Below are 15000 nucleotides of genomic sequence, written 5' to 3'. Positions count from 1 at the left end.
AAAAAATTGCAACCCTTTTACTTTAATTTCTGTGCACTTTTTCTGGCTATAGCACTATAGCATAAAATAATTAAATGATTTAATTTAAGGTGTAGACAAATGCGTGTGAAAAACAAGTTGTTCTGCTTTGAATAACCTCAGAGGGACACAAACCATGCAAATATTGTTCACATGCAAACATAATGTTCCATTCATATTATCAAAACATTAAAAGGAAGAAAATAACTGAATTAATAAAATCAACTAGAATAAGTTTTGTTGGTGTTAAGGGTCATATTGTAATGTTGAAAGTTTGGATCACTGTGACATCATTTTATATGGAAAATATCATATGGAGATATTTTCATATAGAGTATTTGTAAACAATATATATATAGAGTCTCACAAAGCCAGAGATTCAGACTGACGCCAGAAGGTCTGGACCCTGTAGTAGCATTTACTGACTATGGACCACCCAAGATGGCATCTTACTCACATGTAAAGCAAGCAATCAGTTTGTTTTGTTCAGCGTCATATTTGAAGGTGTAGAAATGTAAAGTCGATGTTCCTACACACCAACCTGCAACCATAGATCGTTCATTTAAGAAAGTCATTCAAGTTAATGAGTCTATACGGTGAACTTCAAATCATTTGGAAAATCCAGACTTTAGCTGATCCTCATAAGCGCTCATCACAACTGTAAACACGAGACTCACGACTGATCAGTTTTCAGATCATATAAATGATAATTGATTATAGGGATTTTATATAAAGGATTAAATTCAATTTAAATCTGTTATTCAAAAGCAAACAGATCTGATGAAAAATTTGGTGAAAAGCTATTATTTAATTAAGTGTAATTAAGACAAATGATAAAGGAAGAAGATAGATGCACTGCACTGCAGTGGCTGAGCTGCAATACCGGAAGATTTGGCACATGCCATGAATAGGAAGTAGAATACGTTCAGTTGGTGTTAATGGTCATTTTAAGATGTGGTAGCTTAGTGGTAAAGGTGATGGTCTACTGAATGGAATGTTATGAGTTTGACAACCAGGTCCACCAAGCTGCCACTGCTGGGCCCCTGATCAAGGCCCTTAACCCTCAATTGTTCAGGGAGATTAAATGTAAGTTGCTGTGGATATGGGCATCTGCCAAATAAAGTGTTCTTTCACTGTCCAGTCGTTCTTTCGTTGCTTTTAGTGTGGGCTTTGCCTATTATGGAGTGAAAAATCCGCACTGGGTAATTTATGAGTACTAATACAGCTACTAGAGTACTAAGATCCCGAGTTAAGACTAAATGAGAAAATCTGATAATAATAGCATGATTTATCAACGTATGAGTTTGAGTATCAAGAAAACTAACATTCTGAAAAGAGGTGAATGTTTTTAGGAAATATACTGTATATAGAAGGGTGTGAGAGATTGTATACCCCAAAACACTACACTGTTATATACCTTGTTGTTGTTTCTTTAATTAATTAAATTTAAAAAATCTTTAATTTTTTAATCGGTTTATTTATTCAGACATAATTTTTACATTATATACATTTCTATTCAAAAAATTGTATTTCAACATGAATCATTTATTTCTGTTTTGAGACTAAAAATCGTGATTATTTCCAGGTGATTTTCTTTCACTCATATTTAATGATTTGATTTTAAACGTGATATTTAAATATTTTTATTAAACTTTTTAAGCAACTTGTGTAATGATTTTTTTTTTAAATTATTTTTTCATTTTTTGATTTTTTTTAATTATTATTTCTATGTGTAGGTGTTTTTATATATTTTTTTATTTGTTTTTTTGTTTATTTATAACACATAATTCATCTATTTTTCACTTGTTTATTTTCCACATGTTGGACATGTGGTGTTCCCATAGATTTTTGCCCTTCTATCTATATGTGACATAACAACTCATTTCTGTATTCTGAGCTGATACAAACAAAAATACTGAGTGTCTGGAGTCTTGAGGTATTCTATCCTAAAGGTAGTCACCTTTTATTACACTGGAATTGGCATGTCATGCTCACACTGCTGAAGAAGGCCATCAGCTTCGCTCTATGTCTCCCTCTGATCAATATGTGCAACCCCTCAAGCATACGAAAACATCTGCTATTCAGTAGCCTTGACTTCCAGATGCAAATGTTTCCTAGATCTGCTCCACCATCAAATTGTAATCAGGACCATTTGGACGAGGGCAGCGGGAGGGTCTGCTGTCCTCACATTTACTTTGTCCAATTAGGCCACTTTCCTGGAATTTGTGTAACCGGAACTCTGAGTGCACAGGTTGCACAAAAAATAGTTGAATATGTTTCTTTTCTTTTGTGTCCATCCAAGTTTATATGACTTTTTTTCTTAACAGGTGAAGCGTGCTTAGTGCATCATGCAAGACTGCGCTGGATCCAAACAGGATTGCTGAGTTCAAGATGGCAGGAATCGAAGCCAGTTGCTTGCCACAGAAAAAAGGCACTGAATTGTAGATACCTGAAATTCACAAGCGTGAAGATGAAAATAAATCACAGAAGCAATTCCAGCATTAAGAATGTGACATTTGAAAATGTCTCACAGACTTAGCAATAATAAGACTAAATGCGTATTTGGCTATGTTTTTATTAACAGAGAGTATAGAGCTATATTCAAATGTAAAGTCTGTACATCAGGTGTAACAATAAAACAATTAAAACCATTAAATGGTGTCAGTAGTGGCTCAAGCGGTTAAGCTCTGGGTTGTTGATCAGCAGATCAGTGATCAAGCCCCAGCACTGCCAAGCTACCACCGTTGGGCGCTTAAACAAGGCTCTTAACCCTCACTGCTCCAGTGGTGTTGTATCATGTTTGACCCTGCGTTCTGACCCCAACCTCCAAAGTTGGTAATTTCACTGTGCTGTAATGTATATGTGACAAACAAATACTTTTATTCTACTCTATGTGAATAACACTGATGCACTGGTTACAAAGGGGTGGGATATATTAGACAGCAAGTTAACAGGAAGTTCTTGAGGTTCATGATTTAGAAGCAGGAAAAATTTGCACTTTTACTTGTGGGATGTTCCTGCTATTCAGTGGTTAGTACCTACCTAAAGTCTCCAAGGAAGAACAACTGTTGAACATGCAACATGGTCGTGTCCACTCAAGGCCAGGTGATCGAAGTGGGGAGTGAAGGCTAATACTGATTATGATATAAAGGTATCAGAACACAGTGCATTACAGCTTGCTGGTCAGACCACCAAGAGTGCTTACAATGTGCACATGAACATCAGAACTATTTGACTAACTTTCGACTAATCATGCTTTCTTTTGCCTGTGTTTTGCTTACCTGGGGTAGAGACGGCACCAGGATGCACTATGGGAAGAAAACAAGCCAGTGGAAGCAGTGTGATGCTCTGGCCAATGTTGTGCTGGGAAACCTTGTGTCCTGGTGTTTATGTGTCTGTTACTTTGACTAGGTATCACCTACCTCAAGGTTGTTACTGACTAAGTTTTAAAGAAAAAGAAAATTGTTTAGGAATGGTTTGAAATTGGTTGGCTCTACAACATTAAATGCAATTATAAACACTTAAAAAATCTAATTCATAGCAATTGTAATCAGTGTATTCAATGTATTTGGACGTTCAATCAATGTATGCAAATGATTCTGGTATGAAAGAACAAATCTGCTTGGGGTATTAACAGTAAATTCTCTTTGCATTGTGCTTCGTCCACCCAGTTATTGATTATTTTCCAATAACAGCACACAAGCGTACATTAATGAGAAACCTAGCCAATCAGACAGTAGAGCTCACATGGTAGTGACCATTACATGTACGACTAGTACAACCAAGTTAAATATAAACTCTATTTATGCGAAGTTTTCTGCTGACATTTAAAAGGAATTGCCCTTTGCGTTTGCTTTCGTCCAAATCAAAATCAAGGAGTAGGAGTGTGTCCACGAACAAAATGGTCTGATTGTTGGTGAAGTGAGTCACTACTGCAAGTCAAACCTTTTTCTGATATGTTTCTCCCACACATTTTTTTTTAAATTAACCCAGAGAAAATGAATTTGTACGATTGGTTAAAAGTAAACAGTTGGTTGGTTTTGATCCAGTTTCATTAGGAAGCTTTATTAACAAAGTGTACAACAGATTTCACACCAGCTGTTGCTGAATCTATAGGGCAGAGACTCTCAAACCATATATAAGACATTATTTAAAAGTACAAAAATATTTTATATCAGCTATGGCTATTTGTTGAAAATGTCTACGGTAACAACTCTTTTGATTACAATACACATACTCACGTTATTTAGACTTACTGTTCTTTTTTAAATTTATACCGTGACTGGTCAAACAAGCTAATAATAATAAAGAAATAATAAATATAAAAGATTTTATAACGGTAGAATGGCTCCAATTCCACAAATGTAATAAAATTAAAGAAATGATAGCCCCTTCGGGGTACCCGGCCTCCGAATTGACACACATAGCTCTAACAGGACATGGTCTCATTTCTATGACCTCAGGGAGCACTTGAGGTTAATCAAAATATCACACAGTATAACAGACTCCACGAGATTGGAGGCCACACCCACTTAATCGTCCCACAATGATCCAAAATCCAAAGACTTAATTGAAATCAGTGTATTGTGATACATTATTCCTCCCATAAGCTAAAAAGAAAAAGAAAATAATTTGATGTGACTTACAAACACGTTTTCTTATGGCTGGCCTTCATTGCTTAGTAACAGGCAGAGTGCCAAAATGGGCCCGTTATAAAACTTTATCCTTTATTCAGATGCTCTATAGACCATGCTTTGTGACATTAGGTAGACGAGCAGATACGTTTAATTAGGATTACATTCACAGAAGAGAGATAGATACTGGTGTCTGTTGGGTGTGTTTTGAGTAAGAAACTGCAGTCGATTCATCCGTGTGAAGGTCTGTGTGGGGTGGAGGAGGTTGGAATTCTTTCTCTTGCTCCCTGGTGCATGTACACACACACCAAAGCAGATGGAGTACACTGAGCTATTGTTTCATTGAGTTCTCTGATCATCCTGATAAAGAAGATTGTGGAGTGTTTCCCAAAAAAACCACTTCCAGCATGCAGAGTGTGAGCAGTGCGAAACAGGGACTGGCTCTTCCATAAAGTATTTAGCAATACACTCTGGATAAGCTCGGATTCTGGTGCTGGCTGCTCTGTTACTCTCTGTACCACACTGTAAACCTGCAAAAAAAAAAAAAATTCTCCCACTGTTTGATTTCTGTATTCTGCCCCAATAACCACATTCTAGTACCATTCGGATATTCGAGGGCTGCTTATTTGGGCCAAGATGAAAACTCTATGGGAATTTGACATTCAAAATCAATTTTTACTCTTGTGCCAAACTTAATGTCTGCCAGGCACTCTAGCTCTATTCTTTTCTATTTTCCAGTGAAATTCTCAGGAGGCATGACAACCTATACACATATTTTCTCATGACGTCAACACCTGCTGACAAACGTGAGAGGTGACTTCAGATGCTGGGCCTTGCATTAAAACACACCAAAAGCATCAGGCATAAAGTCACATGCATCAAATTGTGCTTTTAAATGTATGTGGATACAATCAACATCAACTGTAATATCAACTGTAATATATATGTGATAGATAAAGGCTCAGAATAGATAAGAAAAAGCGCAACAATCCACATAGTCATCTATTCAGGCTAACAAGCAAGTCAGAGAGCAAAGCAGAACATTTCTTTACTACTCAGTATATGTTATTCTTGGCTAATTTTAAGACATCAAAACCAAACCTTATCAGCAGGTGAATCAAAATTTGATAAAGGTCCGGAAACATAACATTTCTTGCTTACAAAAAGGTCTGGCTAAACAACTAACCTGACCGAACGCAGGCAACAGATCAGATTAATGCTTATGGCTATGAAAAATATCATTTAAATTGGTTAAGTTTTATTATATAATATCGATTCTTGTTAGCAAGTTTGACCAGTGCAATAAGCGACTTTCATTTTGAATATAATGTAGAGAAAAAAAAAACACATACATTCTTTTCCCAGTCGTTTTTAAACATTCAGTTTTTATCGTCAACTTCTTTCAGATCACTAAAGGTTAATAAAATGCAAAAACATCCGTAAGTCTATTAATTAAATGAACTTATGTTTCTTGCCCTATACCTGATCAGCTAGTTTGGGTTAAATAGTTCAAATTAATGTATTAGATTGGATAAAACGCAATAGAGGATTTACTACAGAAACTGGTAATGGTTTGTGATTTGTAAAGCCAGAGTCATTGAACTGCAGTTTTTCAATCAGTTTCTGTAATTGATTCGGGTCCACCAAAAAAACTTTCTGGGTCTGCGTCCAGACTGCACTTCCAAGTTAATGACCCCTGGTCAAGATGTTGCAAAGCACAAGTAATCTTCAACATTAATTCTGGGTTTCTCAATCTTTCTCCAGTCTTGGGAACCCTCATCTCTGTAGCGTTCCATGGTTTCCTAACTCCCAATACACCTCACTTAGCTTGTGATGTCCTTAAAAACTGAGATCAGATCAGGTGTATGTGGAGTTAGGAAACTGTGCTTAAGTACATTAACTTCTCCCTGTTTGAGGTTGCAAAGCGGACAAACCAATCAGCACATTGGATTTGGCACGGGTTTTACGCCTGATGAACTTCTTCTGTCAACCCTCCCAATTTATCCGGGATTGGGACCAGCACTGAGCATGAACCCCTCAGTGGCTGGGTTGGGAAACGGAACTGGGCAGCATGGCACAGTATCCTTGGCTGCTGGACAAACCACGGAACAGTGCTTAAAAAGTATCTTATTATATTCAGAGCATTTGGTTCAAAGAGATACAACTTCCACAAAACATTTTTTTTTAGGTAGGCTGTGTTTTATTGGATTACAGCAGACAACATCTGTCTTTTGGAGAGTAGTAAGCAGGACCTTGGTATAAGTAAAGTATTTCTAATATATGTGACACTGACATTACAGAAGCAGTAAATATGGAAAGTGTATCTGGTACCGGGTTAATTGTTTCTACAGTCGGAGTTGAACTATCACAGATAAACGCTGGCGAGTGAGTGTTTTCTTTTCCTGTACAGGACAAAACAGATTTGCAGATTTTTCCACCGGTTTGTTTAACAGCAATGTGATTTTTGTCCTTTTTTTTTTCTTTTTTTTTAAACTGTTGTTGCAAAATATCACGCTGTAAGAACTGTAAATATAGCAAAAGCAACGGCATGTAATATCCAGAAAGTTTAACAGCACCTTGAAACAGTCAGTAAATGCACTGATTTGAAGAAGTCCCTCCAAAGACAAACTGTAATGAACATCCGTTTGATATATTGCCAATGCCTGTAGTGGTGCATGGTGTTGTTACAAAAAAATGTAGAACGTGTCCACTGAAAGGACCAGCTAGAGCAAAATCTGGGGGCCCTCTCACGCCCATTATAAAATGTAACAAAAGTTCCCGGCAAAATTGTACAAATCTGTAGCAGTACAGAAAAAAAATATTTACAAGAACCTTTTTCGTAAAGAGTAGTTATGCAGCAAATCCAGCTTTGGCACTCGATGGTCTTAATCTCCTCCATGCATTCACCCCGTCCATCACTGCTTCAAACCACCTGAAGCACCAAGTAGGGTTTCACAATCACCACTGCAGATCAGGACAACACGCTATGACCAGGCACCTTCTGCTTCTTTCTGGTGCCATGTGTTAGCTGGTGCAGTGGAAAAGGGCAAGAGCAAAATCACTGGTTCCAAAAATACATCTCAGAGTAGACCTCTCTTGTTCTTCTTCTTTTTTTTTTTCATCCATTTCTGTGCAAAATGACAGCGGCAGCAGTTCCTACCTGTGGAGAATTGGAACAAAGCCATCATTAGCACTCTGACAGTCTGAGTTACTGTCTACACCAGACTGCTGATGAACCCCAAAAGGAATTTCATGCTGACGCTTGCGCTACCTGTATGAACAAACTCAAGCTGCTTGGGAGACTTTAGTTACTCTGCCACATTAACAAGTAATTGGATCATCAGAAGAGTTTGAAATTACATTGCCGCCACTTATTCTGCAGAGTATGACATTTTAGCTCTGGTCTTTTTTTTTTTTCTTAAATCTATATTTATGTTCATAATTTAAAAAAAAAAAACTTTTTTATAGAAAAGTCAATACCATCAAAACAGCAAGAGCTGTGCCTTTGAGCATATCTACAAATACTTGGCCAAGTTTAACAAAGTTATTCAACGATACCAACAGTATACACTTATTTAAATATATCAACTTAGCTTCTTACTATCAACCACTGACCTAACCTAGACAGTGTAGCATGTGAGCAATGTGTTTTAAGTTACAGTACAAAATCATAGAATATACCAGGAAGGATATAAAGTAACTGGGTTCAAATAGCTCATGAGCTTGAAAAAGATTTTTTAACTATTTTTATGACAAGCCTTTGCAATGAATATACTTTCGAAGAACAAAGAAACTAGTTCATGCTACAAACAGATATTTTCTTCTTCTTTACCTTCCTCTATGTCTCTGATAGTATACTGTAGTTAACTGTCACGTCTGCACTATTTGCATAGCAACATCTCAGTATGTCTCAATTCCCTGCTGCACAGCTTTGTTTTTCTTAACGGAACAACATCAAAGAGCCCAACCTGGGTTCCAGTCCTCTATTCCAAATCTCCATGGCAACAGCCAAATCCTTTGATGAGGAGCGGTCTATTGTGTCCCCTCGGTCTGTATAATCACCAGACCAGGAAAGCATAAGAAAATTTGATCAGACTTACCCCTCTTTTCCTGCCCATCTTGTTCTTGTGCCCTAATCTGTGTCTGAGACCAGCTCTCGCGATGCCATCTTAGTCCCCACTGCTTCTTCTATCCAGCCTCCACACTTCTCCACGCTGCCTCCATTCTGACCTCCGTTCCGCCCCACCATGGGCCCACGCTGGCCCAGTGAGTTGTTGAACCACTCTTTGATCTCTTGGCTGCTTAGTTTGGCGCACTCTGCTGTAGGCGTCTTCTGGCTTGGCAGAGTGACATTGCACAGCTGATCTGAGATCAGCCGGCCATTCGACTCGCTGCCACTTAGCTTGTGGAACAGCTCCTTCCACTCTACAGTTCCACTGCGCAGAGACAGACGGCTGTCTTTAAACCATCTGACAATGTCAGTACGAGCCAAACCTGTCTGTGCCTCCAGATAACTGTATTCTTCGGGAGAAGGCCACCGTGTTTGGACAAAGACATCTTTAAGAAGGTTTAGGGACTTCCTGTCCATAGGCACAGATGACGAGGTGGGGGCAATAATGGGAGGCAGAGGGCAGATGGGTAGCCCACCTTGTTTGTAAACTCCATTTAGCAAAGCATGCTGGTGCTGTGAAAGTGATCTTCTCTCTGCAATGTCAGTCCTCTTGGACCCCATGGAGTTTAGAAGGGCTTTTTCCAAGTTGTCTCGAAGGGCTCTTCTTTCTGAGAACCAGCTGTCAATCTCCTCTCTGGAGAGTCTTGTGGTGATTGCAATGTGGTCAACCTCATTATGTGATGGGAAACTATTCCTCTGAAAACTCTCTTCTAAAACCTTTAGCTGCTCAGCAGTTTTCCCCTTCAGTCTTTCCAGGAGAGGGAACTGGGTTGGGACTGTTTTTGGACGCTCCTTTGGAGCAAAATTATTATTTAAGTGCCGTAAACCATTATGGGCCAGTGCACTCTGATCAGAAAACCATTTTTTACCATCCCCACAGGGGACTCTATTATTGCCATTCTGACTCTCTGTGGGTCGACTCTCTGAGCGTGTGGGCTTTTGCTCCACTGATGGCTCTAGTGGTTTACTCTCCAGAGAGAAAGTGGGGATCATGTTTGGGGCAACAGGTGGGGCCCTTGCAGTCTGAATGATTGGTGGTCTTTTCACTTGAGAAGTCACCAATTTGGGCACCATGGGTAAGCTTACGTCAGTAGGTAAAAGTGACAGTTTCTCTTTAGAAATGACAGAAAAGGCAGAAGCTTGATTTCTCATTTGCTGGGGAACTGTACACCTCTTAATATCAGCTGAAACTAGGGGAACCATAGGTAGTCTATCTCTGGGTAGCAATGGAGGGGGAGCCATGGTTATCTTATCTTTAGGGGCTGCCAGTGGAAAGACCATTGGCATTTTCCCCTTGGGCAAAGCATAAGGGGTAACGACAGGTCGTTTCATGTCTGTTGTAATCAAAGGTGGGAGCATGGATCTCTTACTGTCTAGGGGTACAGGAGGAGGAGCCATGGATAGGGGTGGGACTGGTGGAGGTGCCATGCGTAGCTTTTCTTTGAGTTCATCTGTGGGAATCATGGGGCGCTTTACATCCTGGGCCACCAATGATGTTCCCAAAGGGCGCTTAAGATTATGCATATTAGTAACTGTTGTCACAGTGACAGTCGTACAGGCACCAGAAGTTCCATTTGCAGTGGTAGCAAGTAACTGGGTGAACTGTCCAGAAACATGGCAGGACACTGCTGGTGCAACAGACTGGCTGGTGGCAACTGGTTCGCTCACAGGCGTAGGCAAAACGGTGAATGTGTGGTGAGCAGGAGGCATGCAGCCATTAAACATCTTCTTGCGGGCTTCTTCCACTTCTTCTGGTGACCAGGTGATCCCCTGTTTGAGCCGCTGGGTGGTGAACCACACCTTGATCTGCTCTTCAGGGTGCTTGGAAGCAGCAGTGAGCCAGGAAAGTTCGGCATGAGTTGGATAAGGGAATTTATTGAAGGATGTAATAAGTGTAGAGTTGGTGTCCAATAACGGATTGTACTTGCTAGTGTTCAGAGGAACAGCAATTGTTGGAATGGAGCTCAGGTTCGGGGGGCGCTGCAAAAGAGGCATGACATGGGAGAGCCCCTCTAGCATCATGGGCTCAGGTATAATGATTGTTCCATTTACATTCACTGCCGTGATCTGATCCTTTAACAACAGATGATCTAAATTACTCTCTGCCTCATTTGCATTTTTAAAGATTGCATCTTCAACATTCTGCACTGTTGATGGGCACGAGGGTAAAAATTCAAAGGCATCATCATTATCTTGCATAAGCTTAGATTCTGGAGAGTTTGAGTCATCTTCATTCTCAATGGTTTGCTCTAGAACAGTCTGATTGTCAAGTTTGATCCGCTTGAACTTGAAATTACTCTCACTTGGATGCTCTGTTTCATTGTGTTCTGTGAGAGAGTCAAATTTCTTGGTGCTGAAGTTGCAGACAGCACACAGGTACAGGGGGTTCAGAATGACATTGGGGTGCGTGGAGTACACATGCTCTTTGAAGTCGCTGAGATTCTGGGTAGAGTAGGAGCAGTACTTACACTGGTAGCCCCTACTCTGTTGTATCTGTGGGGTGGAGGACGTCTCTTCCATCTTATCTCCTGTCCCTTCCACATGAACCTCCTCATCCTCCTCAGCCATACATTGCCTTGAATCTTGATGCATGTCTAAGAGCTGCCGAGAACATGGTCTGTCCTCCACCAATTCGTTGTCCACGGTAGCCATTTCCATATGGCCACCCATTTCCACATCAGTAACAGAGACCATGCAGGGAGTAAAGGACTTTCTTCGGCTGGACATGGTAACTGCACTAATATGGTTCAGGGGAAAGCCTGACAGAGGAGATTGCAGGGATTGTAAAGGGAAGGAGGAAGGGATCGAGGTGATCAGAGTGGATTCCCGGTACAGGAGCGGGTCTCTGCAGTTCCTCAGTCCGCTCCGGAGTCACCCAGCCTTGCCTCCGGAGTCCTCCGCTGATCGGGAACATCAGCTCCAGTGCAGAGCTTCATAGGACATCATTAGCCAGGACTCACCTGTGCACAGACAATGAAAGAATATAGAAAGTTTGAATAAACTATTAAAAGACTAAAATATGTTCTTTCTACTAATTATTTGTAAGGCTGCACTTTGGGCAACAATAATTCAAATGAATGTAAAGTAAACATTATTACATTGGTTCATAGTTATTATCTTAACAGTCTCTGTTAGGTGCAAAACAGAAGTAAACAAAACTGGAATGGCAGCACAGAGTAAGGGAGGTCTATGGGTTTGCTGGAGCACGAGAACACATCTCCCGGAATACAAGATTTATTACCAACATCAGATAGACAGTGAAGGAGAAAGAAAGAAAGAAAGAAAGAAAGAAAGAAAGAAAGAAAGAAAGAATTTAAATGAATGAATTTTCTCAGTCTAAACCTAGCCTTAAATGCCACATCACAAATTAGCTCATCAGTCTGTTTTTTACAGTCACAAAGCTTTTTTTTCTAATGCCCTGATAAAGCCTTTACAGACAAACAGAGGAACCATGTCATATAAACTTTACTCTGGATAATGAATGAAGCCAGATCTTTTCTGCTTTACATAGGCAAATCTTATGTAAAAAGGACTTCTGGGCACTTATGAAATATGAAAACATACGAAAAGTATGTGAAACATACAGAATTAAAGTTGCGTATCAGACCAGGCATTTTTTCCGACACTCATTCTGATGGCCAGTGTTCCACGATTACCTATTAAACAAAATGATCTCGCCTAATCCACAATTGCCACACATTTGTTTAAAGACTAGGCAATACATCAGGTCAAATAGCGCAGTAGGATAGACTGACATTAGGAACCAGCTCTTAATTCAAATGTATGGCCACCCAGTAGTTCGGACAACAACATAAAATGTACAACTGGGCAAAAATCTAAACAACCATGTCAGAATCTAATTCAGAAAATCTTCCTCCATCTTCACCCTTCAGAAACCCTTTAAGCCTTTTTTCCTTAACAACTGCACGTTTCAGTTCTTTCCCGACTACCACATGAACATTGATTTTCTGGCCTCCAGCTATTCAAGCCTCATTGAGCAATCCTCCAAGTGGCAGATGTGTCTAAAGATGGTGTTAATGTAAATGCATGCTACTCTTCAGGGCATCTATGCGTCTAAACTGCCCCAAAATCAAAAATCCATCAACCATTTTACATTTTTTTTACTTCTTGTGCCACAATTTGATTGATGGATCGCTGTAGTTTCTATCCATCTATCTATCTATCTATCTATCCATCTATCTATCTACCACACTCTCCAATACAGCATGTCTAAATGAAAATCTCAGACCCTTTACTCAGTGTGCTGCTGTCACGGTCGCAAAAGTCAGGGTGAATTTTACCGTCCTGATCCGGATCGGGTTCATGTACATGCTCTTCTCTAAATTAAATAAACTGCTGCTCTCTTTCAGAGTATTAATATGTTAAAATATGAAGCCTGACTTCATATCCATGCTGTTGTTATGGCAACGGCAGAGCAGTGTGACCTCTGCGCTGCATATTAATGACTCCGCCTCTCTCTCAGGTGCTAATTAGAAACACACTCACAGCCGCCCAGCGGAGCGCAGACGGGTCCGTACGTGTGAGCGAGTGTGTGTGTGTGTGTGTGTTTGTGTGTGTCAGAGAGAGAGAAAGAAAGCAGGAGAGAGAGAGTAATGATCCGTTCCGGTTAGTGAGTGACGGGGGTACGGGCTGGCATCACCGAGGTGATGAGCCCATCGTAATGAAACATGCATGAGTCGTCTTCTGTCCCCAACTCACACTATGCACTCCTTAAAGACTGAACCACCAAAACGTGTTTGCATATTCATTAAAAAAAGAAAGATAATTAATTGAATCAGACACACATACATAAACACACACATAAACACACACACCAAGTAATGGCCCTGAACGTGCTTGCTGGTTACAATCAATCAGTGTTCTTAGTTTTTTCTTCTTGTGTATAAACGAATCTAAATTGTACAACAGACATCTCTGCTGCGATGTATTTTAAATTTGAAATGGACTAAAAGACAATCGATTGTACTACTCAATTCTTAATGTATGAAGTATAGCAGTTCAAATATCCATTTGGCCCAAACACTTTACTGTAGCTGTCAGAACCATGCCATTGCCATGGCAACCCATCCATAAGTGAGGAAGTCTATGCAAAACTGACCGCTGCTGTCACTGATGAACTGTTACACACCAGTTTGTTTGAACACGCTTACATCACTAATTATAAAAATCACAGTAAGACCAAAGAAAAAATACAGGGTGATTTAGAAACACGGAATCAATGTTAAATGTTGGAACAGCTTGTACGGTGGTGACGTCCCCTACAAGCTCACAGGGACGTCGAGAGCTAAAGGTTAATTAGCGTTACTCTTTTTGCTATGGCATTGCTTTTTTTTCCCTTCATTTTTTTTAACCAAATTCAGACACCAAACTTTTGCTAACAAGTTTCCTGACTATGATTTTCACAACTTAATGAGCTTTTTTGCATTTTTTGCCCTTGAAGTTTGAGTTAAAAAAAAAAGAAAGAAAAGAACATGACTAACAAAATACTTTCAATAGAGAAAAGAAAATACAGATCAACCAAACAAATAAATAAAATGTTTTTTTTTATTATGTATTTATTTTTTTTTAATCTTTTCTGCATTCATGTTAAAAGCAATTTATCATCTCATCATTTCCTATTCATTTTTCCTATTCATCTTTTTACCTCAACACAGGTCCCATGTTCAACAGGATGCTACATCATCTGAATTTCCTAAAGATTCCCAGAACAGAAAAGTAATTGCACTCAATTGCACCTTTATTTTCAATAATACTGACCGATAACATACATAAAGTTAAAATAAAAAATGTAAAAAATTTCATCAAAAATGAAAAAATAAATCATCAGTTCAACCCTGTTACTCATTTCCACAGCAAAATCTAGCCATTTTCTGCAAAAAAAATGAAGTCTGGGGAAAAAAAAAGAAAACATGTTCCCTAAAATGGATTAACACATATTTAAAGGGTTAAATGCATATTTTCATAGATTCATTGTTGAAAAATAATGAGTTACAATAGCTAAATGGCATAACAATCAAGGAATCCTGCAGAGTTTATCACAAGGATAAGAAAAGCCCCTAACAACGCTCTGATTGAGGCTTTAAAACCATGTCATATGATCAGCATGAATAGAAGGGTTGAATTATAAATTATATATTACAATGACTTGAAAAAGGC

The 15000-nt window shown here is 39.3% G+C and overlaps 1 protein-coding gene across 1 annotated transcript in view; it reads right to left on the bottom strand.

Annotated features, from left to right (window-relative positions):
- Positions 1-4061: 4061 nt before the first annotated feature.
- The window catches only part of LOC132856628 (zinc fingers and homeoboxes protein 2-like), a 45604-nt gene continuing 34665 nt past the window's right edge, over positions 4062-15000 (bottom strand). Inside the window, exons 3-4 of the mRNA XM_060886259.1 lie at positions 8753-11783; positions 4062-7812 (exon numbers count right to left, since the gene is read on the bottom strand). Coding sequence (XP_060742242.1) covers positions 8785-11550 — 2766 coding nt within the window. The 5' untranslated portion in view covers positions 11551-11783 and the 3' untranslated portion in view covers positions 4062-7812; positions 8753-8784. The remainder of the gene's footprint in view (positions 7813-8752; positions 11784-15000) is intronic.

This window comes from Tachysurus vachellii, chromosome 14 (assembly GCF_030014155.1).
Source record: "Tachysurus vachellii isolate PV-2020 chromosome 14, HZAU_Pvac_v1, whole genome shotgun sequence".
Taxonomy (NCBI): domain Eukaryota; kingdom Metazoa; phylum Chordata; class Actinopteri; order Siluriformes; family Bagridae; genus Tachysurus; species Tachysurus vachellii.
The sequence above is the reverse complement of the archived record's forward strand: the minus strand, read 5'-3'. Positions and strand labels throughout refer to the sequence as shown.